At 39.3% G+C, this 17,749-nt stretch overlaps 1 protein-coding gene across 1 annotated transcript in view; it reads right to left on the bottom strand.

Annotated features, from left to right (window-relative positions):
- Positions 1 to 17,184, bottom strand: part of LOC126343623 (dolichyl-diphosphooligosaccharide--protein glycosyltransferase subunit STT3B) — an 89,141-nt gene extending 71,957 nt beyond the window's left edge. Inside the window, exons 1-3 of the mRNA XM_050001953.1 lie at positions 16,656 to 17,184; positions 3,527 to 3,745; positions 2,029 to 2,206 (exon numbers count right to left, since the gene is read on the bottom strand). Coding sequence (XP_049857910.1) covers positions 2,029 to 2,206; positions 3,527 to 3,745; positions 16,656 to 16,825 — 567 coding nt within the window. The 5' untranslated portion in view covers positions 16,826 to 17,184. The remainder of the gene's footprint in view (positions 1 to 2,028; positions 2,207 to 3,526; positions 3,746 to 16,655) is intronic.
- Between the last annotated feature and the right edge of the window lie 565 nt (positions 17,185 to 17,749).

Genomic DNA, 17,749 nt, shown 5'->3' with positions numbered 1-17,749 from the left:
CATTTAGGAGCTTTTTATAAAACTGTTGTATCCTCTCCAGAGACAAGTCAACCCACAACTGTTTTAACTGGTCCTCGAGATCCTGGCACAGAGCTGACATCCATGGACTCATACATTTTACGTTGGGGACAGATATAGGTATCTTGCTGGCCACAGGAGAACCTCAACATCATACAGACAGTTCATAAGAGACACACGCTATGTATGGACAAGCACTGTCCAGTTGAAAAATGGCACCATATATTGTTCGATAAGATGTAACAAATGAGGATGCAGGATGTACGTGATGTACTGTTGGGCTAATAAGAGTTCCCACAAATACTAACAGCTGTGACCCGACGTCATACATAATGGCTCCCCACACCATGACACCACAAGTAACACTGCTTTGCTTCTCTGAAACACTGAAATAATGGGACCTCTCCCCAGGTTGCTGTCATACACGCTGATGATGGACATCCAGAGTAGCCCATAATCATGATTCATTCCTGAACACAATTCAATGTCTTTCATCAGTGGTATGTGTTTCCCAGTCATGGCAACACTCCAAACACAGCTGTCTGTGTTGTGGATTAATGGCAACCTATGCTTGGGACTGTAATTCCCTAGTTTGGCTGCTGCTAATCTCTGACCAATGGTGCAGGATGACACAGCACATTGCACGGAGTTCATTATTTGTTCTAGGATGGCAAGCGAAGATGTGTGGGGGTTACAGTGTACTTGGTGAACAAGATGACAGTCTTCTCTTGTGCTGGTCAGCTGTGGTCAACCAGAACCTTGAAGACGAGTTTGCCTGCCCTAACATTCCCACACAGTCCTACTTAGGTCCACTGTCACATCTGGATTCCCCAAAAATCTGGATACCGCCCAATTCAACAATCCGGCTAAATGGAGAAGCACAATGAGGCCCCTTTCTACTTCTGTCAAAGTGTTCATAACACCAGCTCATATGAGAATGCAGCATTTTGGTGTTCTTCATTGTGACCACTCAACATCTGGTGCTGTTATATAGCCACTATACCTGGTAGCACTCTTGTGACCATTCTTCCTGTTACAGATAATTGTCACTCTATAATCACTTGCATAACTGTTGATGTGGTGTGTGTGTGTGGGGGGGGGGGGGGGGGGGGTGAACAAGGAATTATGGGAAACATTATAGCAAAAACTGAAACACTTGAGTAAAATGTAAAATAAAGCATTGTAACAGTACAATCTACAGAGATTAAGTCATATTTATTTAAAAAATCAGGAGATAACATGCAGGAAGCATCACGGCCTATAAGAATGACACAAATCACTTGTGAAAGCTATAAAATTATGAATGGAATATGAGAAAAGGCATTAACATCCTTCTGTTTCTCCTGGTGCATTTGATAATTGAGCATTCCACATGTGCAGCGACAGTTCATAATGTTCAATGGGTACAATATTTTGGCAATCAGACATGTCACCACCATAAGGTGCACTGACAAACTGAGCTCCAGGGGGCACGCAGTTGACTTATATCCTCCCCTGCGTCTGTTCTAGCAGCCATGGCACACAGAATGACTAAATCTATGGTACCGCGGATGCCGACACCATCGCCTCCATAGCTGTCAACCCACAGCCTTGAGGTATGGACCGTGTAAGGAACAACAGGCAAAGGGAAGGCGATATAAGTAAGCAACACCCCGCAGGAACTCAATTCATCTGTGCACCTGACAATGGCAACATGGCTGATGGCCTAACTACAGTATTGTGCCCGGTGGGCTCTATGAACTAGCAGCACACATGTGGATTGTTGGATCAAGGCATTAACAGTTTCAAAATATAGGACAGTGTCTAATACTGTGTGTGTGTCGCTATTAGTACAACTAAAAATGTTGCCTCATGAAGTAAATTAAAATTCAAAGCTATAATAGAGAAATAAACGTATTTCTATTGTGTAATGAAACCAAAATTTGTTTTGTAACAATAACTTCCAACTGCAATACATATGGCAACACACAGTTTAATAATGATTCTAGACAATATGAACTGAAATCTTACCCATAAATAGTATGTTAGCTGTAAAGCAAATATAGCTATCCCTTCATTGTCGTAACTTCCAGCTACTGATCGGCTAATATAGCCAGGAACAATTGCGATGAAGCATGCTGCAAAGAGGCCAGCTCCTGGTGACCACAATTCTTTTGTTAAGAGATATGTAGCAATTGCTGTCAGGCCACTGCAATAATGGTTGCATGAACATATATAAACACATATACAAATAAAAATCTGTTTTTAAATGTGTATATAATAAAACAAAGATGCTGTGACTTACCAAACGAGAAAGTGCTGGTAGATACACACAATAAAAAACACACAAACACACACACAAATTTCAAGCTTTCGCAACCCAAGGTTGCTTCATCAGGAAAGAGGGAAGGGGAGGGAAAGACGAAAGGATGTGGGTTTTAAGGGTGAGGGTGAGAGGGTAAGGAGTCAGTCCAATCCCGGGAGCGAAAAGACTTACCTTAGGGGGGAAAAAAGGACAGGTATACACTCGCGCGCACACACACATATCCATCCGCACATGTACAGACACAGGCATACATATGTTTTTAAATATGTCTTGACATAATTTTAGCTATTTTATTTTAAAAAAGTGAACTGTCTAATCAAGGAAAATTTCTGTTTTTAGAACAGTAGTCCACAGTTAATTCAGAGCAGCACAATGGAAAAGCTTGAGTCACTGTTAAGAAATCATTCAATAATACACTTTTGATGTAAGATATAAAACTACCTTTACAACTGCAAGTTTTTCAGGCTCATATTGCTGAAGAACAGTGTAAGAAATCATGGGTGTTCTTTTCAAAGGGACGGTAGCAACAAATGCATTAGAGGCCTAAGTAATTTATGGAAATCATGGTAAAAACCTAAATCTGGATAGCCAGTCAGAAAACTGAATCCCAGTGCTCCTGAGATTGAGTCCATTGTCTCACTGCTGCACACCTCACTTTATGGTTTGGCGTGGGTTACATACACACATTGAGATGTCTCCTGGTCCCAAAACTGATTTGTTCCATGCTTGCAGGTAGATGATCAAAGAATAGCAACACTGATGTTTGGCATCAGTTATCATAATGTATGTTGCCAACACAATCTTTATGTGGCTCACACTTTATATTTATATTGTTAAAGAGCTCCAGACCAGAGAAATATTAATAAAAAAACTGCTTTTTATAACAGCATTTAAATTTTACAAAGTAAAGGTTAACCATTGCTGGGGTTTAACTGTACATCATGTGAAAAATAGTCCATAAAATGCACGATGTATTAAAAACAGGTTTGGTATTGTAGTATATTTTGTAACTAAAACAAGTGACACACAATTGGGCATTTGAAAATGATAAGCACACAAAAAGATTATTGCTGACATGTTAATATAAAATAAAGTGTTATCTAAATTTTCATGATGGCAACAAGACAACTAGAATAATTACAAATACGTATAAATTGTTACTGGCATTATAAAAGTGTCAAGCTGTTACAGTATCAAACATACCTAAAAACAGGAGCTAAGAAAACACATATGTCCCGAATGTGAACAGGTATATTCAGAGAATGTAGAACATAATGTATACTGCCAGAGGTAATCATCAGTCCTGGATAAACAGTCCCTCCAACAATTCTGCCAAGAGGATACCATGCTCTCTCATCAAACCAATTCAGGAACTGGTAAAACCCATTTTTCACCATGTAAGCTGTTGCTCTATAATTGAACCTGCAAAATAAAAAAAGAGTACAAAACATCAAAATATGGACACGAGGGGAAAAAATGATAAACTTCAGCAATAAACAATGTACATTTAATGAAAATATAAACAAACATAAGCGAAAGAGAGTTTGTTGGAAAGTTTAAAAAAATCCTTGTGCTATTGGAGTAATACTGTAAACCACACATCAGGATCATGTAAATAAAGATGGGGATTCTCAAGGACACTAGTCAAAAATACTATGTTGCACACAAATATAAAGATCAATGTTACGAACATTTTCATCACATTCTTCAAAATAAGTGGCGAGCTCCTACCCACTGCATCACAAGGTATACTTTCTGTTCAAAATAATTACAGGCCCTCATTTCAGTCTTTAAAACTTATAACCTCCTGGCTTCAAAAATTTAAAACCAGTGCACAATAGTTAATAAAATAGATGCATCATTTTTATGCCAAACTAGTTCTATTGCAACACCAATACACCCTTTAGGTGGTGATGTATTTGTCGCAATAGACAAAAAACCCACATCTACTGAGACAGAAATTGAAGTGGCATGTGTGATTGTTTGGGCATGACTCATTATCAGGTGTGGGCATAAAATAATAAGTGGATCCTTCTATTGCCCACCAGACTCATCTCCTGAAGTAACTGAAATCTTTAGAGAAAACCTCAGTTCATTGTAAATAAGGTTTCCTATCTACATCTACATGACTACTCTGCAATTCACATTTAAGTGCTTGGCAGAGGGTCCATCGAACCACAATCATACTATCTCTCTACTATTCCACTCCCGAACAGCGAGCGGGAAAAACGAACACCTAAACCTTTCTGTTCGAGCTCTGATTTCTCTTATTTTATTTTGATGATCATTCCTACCTATGTAGGTTGGGCTCAACAAAATATTTTCGCATTCGGAAGAGAAAGTTGGTGACTGAAATTTCGTAAAAAGGTCTCGCCGCGACGAAAAACGTCTATGCTGTAATGACTTCCATCCCAACTCGTGTATCATATCTGCCACACTCTCTCCCCTATTACGTGATAATACAAAACGAGCTGCCCTTTTTTGCACCCTTTTGATGTCCTCCGTCAATCCCACCTGGTAAGGATCCCACACCGCGCAGCAATATTCTAACAGAGGACGAACGAGTGTAGTGTAAGCTGTCTCTTTAGTGGACTTGTTGCATCTTCTAAGTGTCCTGCCAATGAAACGCAACCTTTGGCTCGCCTTCCCGACAATATTATCTATGTGGTCCTTCCAACTGAAGTTGTTCGTAATTTTAACACCCAGGTACTTAGTTGAATTGACAGTCTTGAGAATTGTACTATTTATCGAGTAATCGAATTCCAACGGATTTCTTTTGGAACTCATGTGGATCATCTCACATTTTTCGTTATTTAGCGTCAACTGCCACCTGACACACCATACAGCAATCTTTTCTAAATCGCTTTGCAACTGATACTGGTCTTCGGATGACCTTACTAGACGGTAAATTACGGCATCATCTGTGAACAGTCTAAGAGAACTGCTCAGATTGTCACCCAGGTCATTTATATAGATCAGGAACAGTAGAGATCCCAGGACGCTTCCCTGGGGAACACCTGATATCACTTCAGTTTTACTCGATGATTTGCCGTCTATTACTACGAACTGCAACCTTCCTGACAGGAAATCACGAATCCAGTCGCAAAACTGAGACGATATCCCATAGCTCCGCAGCTTGATTAGAAGTCGCTTATGAGGAACGGTGTCAAAAGCTTTCCGGAAATCTATAAATACGGAATCAACTTGAGATCCCCTGTCGATAGCGGCCATTACTTCATGCGAATAAAGAGCTAGCTGCGTTGCACAAGAGCAATGTTTTCTGAAGCCATGCTGATTACGTGTCAATAGATCGTTCCCTTCGAGGTGATTCATAATGTTTGAATACAGTATATGCTCCAAAACCCTACTGCAAACTGACGTCAATGATATAGGTCTGTAGTTAAATGGATTACTCCTACTACCCTTCTTTAACACTGGTGCGACCTGTGCAATTTTCCAATCTGTAGGTACAGATCTAGCGGTGAGCGAGCGGTTGTATATGAGTGCTAAGTAGGGAGCTATAGTATCAGCGTAATCTGAAAGGAACCTAATCGGTATACAATCTGGACCTGAAGACTTGCCTGTATCAGGCGATTTGAGTTGCTTTGCAACCGCTAAGGTATCTACTTCTAAGAAACTCATGCTAGCAGATGTTCGTGTTTCAAATTCTGGAATATTTCATTCGTCTTCTCTAGCGAAGGAATTTCGGAAAACTGTGTTCAATAACTCCGCTAATCATTGGTGGAGACTTAAATCAGCCAACAGTTAATTGGGAAAATTACAGTTTTGTTGGTGGTGGGTGTGATAAGTCATCCTGCAAATAGTTACTAAATTCCTTCTCTGAAAAATAGCTAGAACGATAGGTTGGAACCCCACTTATGATGGAAACACACTAGATCTAATGGCAACAAGTAGACCTGATCTCTTTGAGGATGTCCATGCTGTGATTGGTATCAGTGACCATGATGCGGTTATGGCAACACTGATTTCTGCAGTACAAAGAACAACTATAACAAGCACACAGATATATATGTTAAGTAAACTAGATTTAAAAAATCAGTAGGTGGTATCTCAACAAGGAATTTGAAAGTTTCAGCACAGGGCAGGAACTTGTAGATGAACCATGGCTCAAGTTCAAAAGCACTGTATAGTGATGTACCCAGTTGAACAGTTCATAATGGGAAGGAACTTTTATGATATACAGTCACTGTAAAGAAACTTCTACAGAAGCAGAGATTACTGCATAAGTGTACCACGAAAGTGTAAGGTTATAGACAGAAAGATGCTAAATGAAACATGTTTGGTTGTCAAGAGAGCAATACACGATGTCTTCAATGACTACCATAGCAGAATATTGTCAAACGATATTTCACAGAACCCAAAGCAATTCTGGTCATATGTAAGGGCTGTTAGCGGCACCAAAGTTAAGTGTCCAGTCCCTAGCAAACGAGACAGGAACTGAAACTGATAGTTGAAAAATAATGTCTGAAACACTTAATTCCATTTTCAAATGTTCCTTTACAGATGAAAACAAAGGAGAACAGCCCCATTTTAATCATTGCACCACTACAAACATGAATAAAATTAGTATTTGTGTCAGTGGTGATGAGAAACAGTTAAAATAATTAAAACTAAAAAAAGCTCCACGGTCCAATGGAATCTGTATCAGATTCTATACTGAATTTGCGCCTTAGTTAGCTCCTCTTCTAACTATAATCTATTGTAGGTCCCTCAAACAAAAAACTGAGAGCAGTTCTTGGGAAAAAGCACAGGTCAAATCTATCTACAAGAAGAGCAGTAGAAGTGATCCACTAAAGTACCACTCAATATCCTTGACATTGTTTTCTTGTAGAATCTTGAAACATATTCTAAGCTCATACATAATGAGCTATCTTGAACAGAATGACCTCCTCAACGCCAACCAGCATGGATTCTGAAAACATTCATCACATGAAACACAACTCTTGCTTTTCTCACATGACAATACTGAAAGCTTTATGGGGTATCAAGTGAAATTTGTGACTGCATTGAGGACTTTTTGGTTGGGAGTACACAGCATGTAATCTTGGATGGAGACTTCCCTCAATCACTATCGGCTGTGATTTGAAGGCATATCTGATGGTTACATCGCCATGGTGCCAAAAGCAACACTGCTGTGCCTCTTTAAAACTTCAGAAGAATTGGACACGCCTCCCCCCCCCCCCCCCTCTTCCACCAGTTTGGCGCCACATGCACCATCAGGGGGCATCTGAAGTAGTCCATAATCATGATCCATTCTTGAACACAATGGGATGCCATTCAACAACAGGCCATGCTTCCCTGCCAAGGCAGCACTCCAAAAGCACCCATATTTTTGTGGTGTTAATGGCAGTCTATGCATGGAACAGTGATTCCCCAGCCTGGCTGGTGCTAATCTCTGACCAATGGTGCAGGATGACACATAATGTTGCTGGGAGTCCATTACTTGTACCCAGAGGTAGGCATAGATATGAAGGGGTTACAAGCAGCCCTTCCAACAAGAACTTCCATGACGAGCATGCCTGCCCTCATGTTCAAAGCACTGGTCACTGTCATATTTGACTTCCGCACAAATCTGGATACTGCCAGATTCAACCAGTCAGCCAAATGGAAACCTACAACAAGGCCTCTTTCAAAATCTACCCAGTGCGACGGCACTGTCTCACATGAATACATGGCAACTCCATGTCATTTTGAGTGATTCCTCAACAGCTGATACCCTTCACATCTCTTATATACCCTATCAGCCCTAGCAACAACATTAAACATGAACATTACTAATGCATTCTGGTGGCCATTCTACTTGTAGCAGATAATTACAATTACAATTGTTTACACACCTCAATGGTGTGCAAGTGTATGAAGTTTTACTGACACCCACCCATGTCTTCCATGTACTTCACTTTTATTTTTCTGGCAGCACATTTTCTTTAGACATATTACGTTAATGTGACTATAAGCAATTAAATGAATGACGTGAGTTGCAGTGATTTAGGATGGAGAGTACTGCAAACTGATTATGACGTTCAACTTCTTGTACCTACTCTATTATACACCACTTCCTCTGCACGGTGGAAGGCTATCTTTATTCAGCCCGCTGCTTGAATTGTATTAATATACTGCTTCTCTGGGGCAAATCTCGCTATATAATGGATACTGACAATCCAGTGGTGTGCAATCATGCTGATGTTGCCTTAGAAACATCATTTCATAAGGCTATATGAAACACTTACAGCTGTATGCAGCAGAAAATTCATTTCATGTTGCATATAGTATTACTAATGTATCATTCAGCAGAGCATGTAAGAGAAATCCGGAAACCAGTGACCCTAAACATTAAGAGATGTGTCATGTATGTAACCTCAGCTGCCTCAAAAAACTTTAAAAAATTTATACTATTACTTGTAAACCAATAAGCCTGGTGTTCAGAGCATAATGATGTCCTATTAATAATGTGTCACATCAAATCTCCAAATGACAAATCAGTCGATCATTACTATTTGTTTTAGTCTGCCACATTTCTTACACAGAAGTTTGCAGAGGAACTGAGGAAGCAAGGTGCACCCAGCCCAGCAAGGTGAAAAGTAGTGAGGGTAGAACAAGCACCATCTCCCTCACAAAATGCTAGTACTAAGTGTGTGCTACATATTTTGCACAGAGGATCAGTATTAAAGTACAAATGGCACACAGAAATAACAGTTACACTTAGGGCAATTGTCTTATTGACATAACCAATTTAAAAAAAAATGGATAGATTAAAAAGTCTACTCACCAAATGGTGGCACTAGAATATACACACAAAACAAGGTTATACTTATGCACACTTTTGGAGCCAGTGGCTCCTTCTTCAGACAGAAGGACTGAAGGAGAAGGAATACGGGTGAAGGTAAAGGACTGGAGAGGTTTAGGAAAAGGAGTAGATTTCAGAAAAGTCACCCAGAACTGCAAGACAGGGGAGACTTCATGGACATGATGAGAAGGAAAGATTGATTGTTGGGAACAGCTATGGATGAGATGTGAAAGTCCAGGAACTTAAAAGTGGAAGGTAACCGCAAAAACGTCATGCTTGAGTCAATAAGAGTGAAAAGTTAAGTGCACTGTATGTAAGAGAGGTGGGAGGAGGATGGCGAAAAATAGACAGGTCAGAAAATGAAAGATGTAGAAAACTAAAATGGAGTGAAGAAAGGAGTAGGTACTCTGGAGAGCATAAATTAAGGCCAGGTGGGTGGGAGGTTGTAGTGCTAGTTCCAACCTACGAAGTTCTGAGAAACTGGTGTCTGGGAGAAGAATGCAGATGGCGCATGTGAAGAAACAGGCACCAAGGTCACACGTTGTAGAGTATGCTCTGCAACAGGATATTGTGTGTTGTCAGTACACACTTTCTGCCCATGCCAATTCATCCTGAGACCTTGGTGGGACTTATGCTGATGTAAACAGCCAAACAGTGTTTACGTAACAGCTGGTAAATGTGTCATTTCACAGCTGGCTCTCCCTTTGATTATGTGTGTTTTGTAAGTTACAGGGCAGGTATAGGTAGTGGTAGGAGGGTGCATAGAGCAAGTCTTAAGTGGGAGTGATCACAGGGGTAGGAGACACAGGGTTTGTCGAGCTGATTAATACATTCAAGACAAGGATAATACTGCGAGACTAGTGATGTGCTCAAAAGTTCTTTTTTGTGTGTAATTATAAAATTGATTAAGGTGAGCAGGAAGGATGCCATAGGTTTGGAATCAGATGGTTGCTGACTATGGAAATGTTCAGCAGCAGACAGACCATGTGTGTTGGGAATGTTGGTACAGAGGGAGGTAGCATCAATGGTGACAAGCAAGGTGTGTGGTGGGAGTGGGAGGGGAACGGATTTCGGATGATCTTGGAAATGCTTGGTGTATTTAACATAGGAGGGAAGTCTTTGTACTATGTGTCGCAGGTGCTGACTAACTAAGCTTAGTATATGATTGATGGGTGCTTTGAAGCCAGCAACTATAGGACGGCCATGTTGATTGTGTTTGTGGCTCTTAAAAATGAGGTAAAAGATGGGGGCACTTGATTTGGGTGAGGTAAGTATACTTACCAACAACTACTTCGCCATTGACGGGCACACAAACAAACAGATCATAGATACTGCCATGGTAACCAGGATGGCTACTTCTTATGCCAACCTTTTAATGGATCGCTTGGAGGGGCTTTCCTGAGATCCATAAGTCTCCAGCCCCTGGTTTGGTTCAGGAACACTGATGACATATTTGCCATAGTCCTATTCCAAATTCCATACCAAATTCCTCGATGTTGATCTTTTCCTCATCGAAGGCCAGATTTCCCGGCCCATCACATCCAATCGTGGTACTGCTAATCCCTCCAAAAAATGACTTTGGAACTTCAGAGCACACCAATAGCCACTCAGTATTATCCTGATCTTGAATGTACCAATCAGTTACTTCGACAAGGCCACGACTTCCTAAAATCACAGCCTGAAATGAGCTTCATTCTGTCTGAGATTTTGCACACCACACCTAGAATAGCTTCCCGTCGCCCTCCCAGTCTTCGCAATATCTTTGTCAGACCCTACACTCCTTCTGCATCCATCTTTCTACCCTGTGGCTGCTACCCTTGTGACCATTCCCACTGTAAGACTTACCTGTGCGCCCTCCTACCGCCACCTATAGTAGCGCCATAACTGACAAAACATACACCATCAAAGGGAGAGCCAGCTGTGAAATGACACGTCATACACCAGCTGTTACGTAAACACTGTTTGGCTTTTTACATCAGCATAAGTATCACTAAGTTATTAGTCAGGATGAATTGGCACAGGCAGAAAGTGCTCTACAACACAACAGTTGTGATGTTGGTGTCTTTTTCATCACATGCACCATCTGGATTCTTCCCCCAGACACTACACTCTCAGAACTCCGCAGGGGGGAACTATTGCTACAGCATGTCCTTGGTTCTTGCCACCCATCTGGCATTAATTTAAGTTAATTTCTTCCGTATCAGCATTTTTCACAGTAACTACTCCTTTCTTCACTCCATTTTAGTTTTCTACATCTATCATTTTCTGATCTGTCAATTTTTCACCATCCTCCTCCCATCTCTCTTACGTACAATGTACTTAGTTCTTCACTCTTATTAACTCACGTATGACGTTTTTGCAGTAAATCTGTCTTGCATATTACTCTGTCTTCCACCTTTCAGCTTTAAGGTTTTCAAATCCCATCTGGTGTAGTCCCCAACAATCAATCCTTCCTTCTCATCCCATCTGGAAAGTGTTCCCTTACTTGTGGTTCTGGATGACTTTTCCAAAATATCCCCCTTTTCCTAAACCTCTCCAGTCCTTTTCCTTCACCTCTCTTCCTTCCCTTCAACCCTTCTGTCTGAAGAAGGATCCACTGGCTACAAAAGCTTGCATAAGTATAACCCCCTTTTACGTGCTCTCCTGCCACTGCTTGGTTACAAGATTTTTTTATTTATCCAATTGCACTATGTTATCAAAAATTAATTATATTCATTGCTCAATTTCAAAAACGGTACTTGCGCTTACAGATGTCATTTCAGTTTACAAAGGCAGCATCTGTTTTCAGATTACTTGTTTCTCTCAATTCACTTCATCCTCCAATAAAATTTCCCTGAGAAATCATAGGTAACTGCTGCAATAGTTGTGATAGTGTTTCACCACAAAATCTCAAACAAACATTCCAAGTAGCACAACATGACAGCCATTATCTTGTCTAGTGGCTACTACTTCGCTACACATAGTAGCATTAGATCTGTAATAATGGAATTGACCAACACAAAAAATAGTAACAGAAAGTCTTCCAATGGCCAATGATTCAGAACTAGGGAGTCTCGTGATCAGGAAAAGTTCCATAAATAATAGCAGTCTGTCTACAGTGACATTATTTAAGAGTCTTACTTCCATTACACTCGAAAGACATAGGCTCACTTGTGGGGCTGCATATGCACACATTAGCATATTTTTTTACAAGTTTTGATACACTGAGACTTGTAACATAAAAAAAGGTATGAAATTCTGTACAGAAATTAAAGAGTTGTTTTAACTTCTCCAAATGATGCTCTCATACAACAAAAATTACTTTGTCGTTATGAACTCTCAGAATCATGGACTGTTCTACATTACACATTAAGCTTACTCTTAAAGCACCAGTGTGGCTACTGTGTTTATACTTTCTTCTTAAAACTATGCCTACTCAATGGATAACATTAACAATTAAGAGGCTTAACCACAAACTTGTACAACATTCACTGGGCTGTTTACCATAAATGTCAAATACTTTTGCTGTTTCTCCATATTCTTTATGGACAATTTGTAATGACAAATACTTAATGTCTTCACACAATATTAAATTATGGCAGTATTTTACAACCATGCACTAAATGCTCTTAGCATCTTTCAAATAGCATTCACGCAACATATTTCTTCCACAGTATTCTCTTAATGTATGTATTTCTTTTTTTTTTTACGGAGGGGGATTTTGAACTTACCAGTGTCAACCTTTGACTGTCAAAATAACAGATATAAACCAGTAATTTAAATTATGTTATTCACATGACATTACATTAATTGATTTTGTCAATGCACAATCAAACTGTCCCCTTCCAACATCAACTAAGCTTTGTTCTATGCTCTAGATCCATCTTCTACAACAGTCTGTATTCCAATAAATTATTTACTAGCACAATACATATACACAATACTCTTTTCTGCCTGCACATTTAAGACATCACATGCCAGATCACCGTTATGTCAAGGATCACTGTCAATGGCACATATCGGTAGCTTTAATGTACCATTGGGCAAGGGGAGTGTGCAAATTTAAGCTGTTTCGATACGTCAACACTGACTGGCCAAAGAGCTATACACCAACTACACCAGAAATTTTTCTTGGTGAGAACATTTCTATTCAATGAACTGTTTTGTTTTGTAATATGTATTGGTCAAGATGTAAAATCAACACTAATAGTTGGCCTTCACCAATGATGTAATGTTAATGGCTGCAGTGACATCAACTTCTGGTGTGTATTTTCACAGTCTCATTATCACTTGGAAAAACTAACGATATGAATGCAAAAAAGCCAGCTGCTGTGCCAGACTGACTTGCAACATAGCACAAGGTCCAGGTTCGTCTGGAAGGTTGATGATGCCACAGGATGTGAAAGCAAAAATACCTGATTATGAAGACAGACTGATCTGTAGCCTAGCTCGATTGGAAGAAAAAAAAAAAAAAAAAAACCGCCACTGGTATCACATTACAGCCATCCTGTTATTTACGATGTTAGTCACATATTTGCTATGCCACTGATCGAAGCCAACTACTAACATCAAATATTCATCATTACCCAAATATATCATCATAATATTTACTTATTTACATTGGAAAAGATAGATGACAGTTATGAACTGCAGATTAAAGTTGAAGAAATGGCAGAATTGTAGAAACCTAAGGAGTAGCATTTATATAAACTGAAAATGGTAGGTTGCTGAAAATGCCAAAGATAGCATTAGGGGATTGCTGATGAACGAAGAATGAAGTACAATAGAAGACAAACAGCTTCGAGGGATGAAAATAGGGGACGCAGCAGAGTAATAATAAGGTAAAAAGAAAATGACCCAGTGAAAGTCCTTGGGTAATGTGTGAGATACTCAGCATAATACATGAAACACGAATATATAAAATACAGCCAATGAATCAAGTGAAAGTGAATAGAGAGATATAAATGATGAGATTAACAAAAAATGCAAAATGGCAAAGTTAAGAATGATTAGAGGAGAAGGGTCAATTGCACCTACCAACACCAGACATGTCGACTTTGTGCCGTATCTTAATGATAATGTGGCATTGGACGTTATATGTGCCCATCGGAAAGAGAACAGAACACTGACAATATTTTCTTTGCAACTAGCTTTTTTAAATATAAGTTGTGACGGCAGACTTATCTGTAGTGTAGTCCAAAGTCTAGGTTAGGTTGAAAGGTGACAGTTTAGTTCTGAGTCAACAGAGCTGCACAGAATATGAGGATAAATGTTAAATTTTAGAAGCGCGCAGGACTATGAGAAAGATGGACGATGTGTAGGAAAATTACAGAAAACTTTGGAGAAAAATAGATAAAGCTGTGCAAACGTTAACAGTTCAGATGGCAAGCCAGCAGAATGCAGAGAAGGGATGGCTTAAAGGAAGGTCTAGGCAACTGTAAGAAACTTATAATTAATATTATGTACTGTGTGTGTGTGTTTGTTATCTGAAGTTATCATCAACAAAATGCAGCAAGAGTAACAGATTATCTACAACTTGCATAGTTCTAAGATTCAACGCACTTTAAAAGGAAGCAGTAGCTCACAAGGGAGTGATAATTGTACCCTATCTCCATATTATGCAATTGACACATAGAGCAAACAGTAAAGGAAACTAAGGAGAAATCTACAAAAGTAGCTTAAGTTCAGGAAGATAGAGATAGAAAAGAAATTAGAAAGAACAATAGTTGACACTGAAATTCTGTCAGAGACAGCAAAGGGCTTGGAAGATTAGTTGAATGGAATGGGTACGACTTGAAAGCAGATTATATCATCATTAAAACTGAAGAAAGGATATCGGGGAGTACAACTTTAAATAAGGTGGTGCTGAGGGAATCAATTAAGAAATGAAATACTAGAAACAGTCAATGAGTATTGCTATTTAGACAGCAGAAAAAATGGCAGATGTAGAGAGGATATAAAATGCAGACTGATGATGGCAAGCAAAGCTAATTCAAAAGAGGAAATATGTTAATATAAATTTAACTGTTGGAAGTGCTTTCTGAAAGCACTTCGGTTTAACTTTATATAGTACTGAAACAACGATGATGAAGAGTACAGACACTACAAGAATAGAAGCTTCTGATATGTGATGCTATGTTAGAATACTGAAGATTAGATCAGGTAACTAATGAAGAGGTGGAGTCTACTGAATCAAATCAGTCTTCGGAGTACGCATGATGTGGTGTTGTCAATGACCCCTAGCTGCTCTTTCTAGTAGTATTTATATTAAACACTTCAATTGTTTGAAACTGGAATAAGACCACATACTAGCATGCTGCATTTCTGTCTACTGGGACTGATCAAGATGTAATATTTGTGTGCTCTAATGTACCTCCCCACAATGGAGCAAACCATTTTTGGCATAACATGACTACACAGAATGAAGGCAAATTTGCATTGGTGACTGGGTTATGAATAAAAATGATCTGATGATACCCTGTGTGAGTGAGGCAGACACTGAAAAATCATGGACCCAGTGAAAGTTTGCATGTCTCTTACAACTGTTACTGAACTGTATGGGTTCATTTCACAGATTCAGAAATGTCAGTTCCTCTTGGCATTAATCAATGTAGCCCAAAAACACCATCCTGGGTTACAAGATTTTGCTACAAATTATAAATACAAGCTTTGTGAATGTGTTATTAATTGATGAAAATATCTGGAAACCATGTAACTTGAGACACTTATAAGGCGTCTCATGACAAACTGATAGTAGGGTGCACTGCCTTATGGAAGGGTCTTAATAATTCAAACATTGTATAGCCTTTTTTTTTACAATTATAAATTAGATATTTCATCAGATGATTTCAAGGGTGAATGGCATATATTTATATGAAAATCACTGTCATTGGATACGCAGTTTGTATTTGAAAATACTTGCACGAAATTCAATCATTCTGTATTGTATGGGGCGCCTAAAGAAAGCTTTTACTTAGCTGGAAGCCCCAAACGTGAGCAAATGGGGTTATGAGTCAAGTAAGGGGCGTAATTTATTAAAAATCATCAAAAATTATTTATCTGCAAAACTAGATGAGAAAATGGTGCTATAACTTTATTATTGAACAACGCTAAGTCAATGAAAATAAACATTTCTGGTCGATGATAATATAGGATTTTTCACATGGTAGAGCGTAACATGATCATTCAGGTACTGTCAGGTAATCGGGGAGGGCAGTGTAAACCTAATAACAATAATAATGATGATGATGACAATCTGGACTCTAAGATAGCCAAGTTTCGGTTCTCAATACCGGAGTACTGTAGGAAGCACAAAAATAAATAAATATTAATGTTTTCACTTGTATGACGTCACGCGCTATATCATCATACGTCGCGGCTTAAAGCCGACGTCAGGTATCGCCAACTTCAATCGACCACACCAAGCTTTCCTAAGAAGGCACACGCAAGATTGGTAACACGAAATGGATGGAGTTTAACATTCTGACGCAGATAACAAATAACAGCATCTTCTCCAATCAGCTGCAGAAGTTTTGCCATACTCACCATGGATCAAATTCATGGATGATACTCTCAAATCTTATCACAGCAAACAATCTGGATGCAAAACCAGAAATCCACGCTAAAAATAGAACCGTAAATGTTATGAGGCTCTTCCATCCCGACGAAGTCGATATTGGAGCCTGTCCACTCCTACTTGCTGCAGGTACAACCATCTTCACACTTATCAACTAACTATAGAGACACGTAGGACGCTTATGTCAACTGCTGCTTCATAGAAGTTCTACGAATCACTTTTCGCTGCAACTCAGCGTTTTCGTGAATTTTAAATTAAACAATGTTGACCTAGTTCATTATTAGTATACAGCCACACACTCACAACCAATTCATTAATCAATTTAATATCAAACGTTAATCCGGCTAAACACGCCACTCTCATTCACCGCCATCCATTTCAAAGACTTCGCGAAACATATCAAAACTCGTGAGCAGAAAGCTACTCGCAAAGACAACAATGTCGCTTACAAACCTAATCTATGGTACACATCGTGACGTGTACCATGGTAGCCACACTGACGTTTCTAAACTGAAACTCCGGAAATTAAGATGCTTGTTTGAACTATTTCAAATGCTGTTATACCAATATTGTTTGAAGTTTGGCTAAGTAATTCCAGGTTTATGTCCTTTTTGGCTTTCACATTCATTTTTAAGGGATTTTATAATCGATTTAGGGTATTCGACGATTTAAAAGTGTGTCGCTGATTAATGCTGCTGGTATCATAAAAGCTTCAATGCTATGACATAAGGCGCTTGTGGGCGTCAAGTCGGCTCTCGCATCGGACTTGTGAGCCACCAGTGAAAATGTCTCCAGGATGCCACTTGAATCTTCCGACAGGAAGCAACAGTTCATTAATAGCATAAGGGGGAAAGCAGCCGAAATCATAAATCATTCATGGAAAGCAGTGAAATCTTTGTAAAAATAAAACATAAAGTGAAAAATACTATTGCAAATGTCTATTAGAATTCTGAATTTGTTAAATACAACATGTTTCGAGCGTCAGTGCATGGCCAACTACTTTTCATTTTATGAGTAAGCCACATGGTCCACAATAATGAGTGCATGCACGCAGATAACATTT

The sequence above is a fragment of the Schistocerca gregaria genome, chromosome 1, assembly GCF_023897955.1.
Source record: "Schistocerca gregaria isolate iqSchGreg1 chromosome 1, iqSchGreg1.2, whole genome shotgun sequence".
In the NCBI taxonomy this organism is placed as follows: domain Eukaryota; kingdom Metazoa; phylum Arthropoda; class Insecta; order Orthoptera; family Acrididae; genus Schistocerca; species Schistocerca gregaria.
This window is presented reverse-complemented; position numbering and strand designations above follow the sequence as displayed.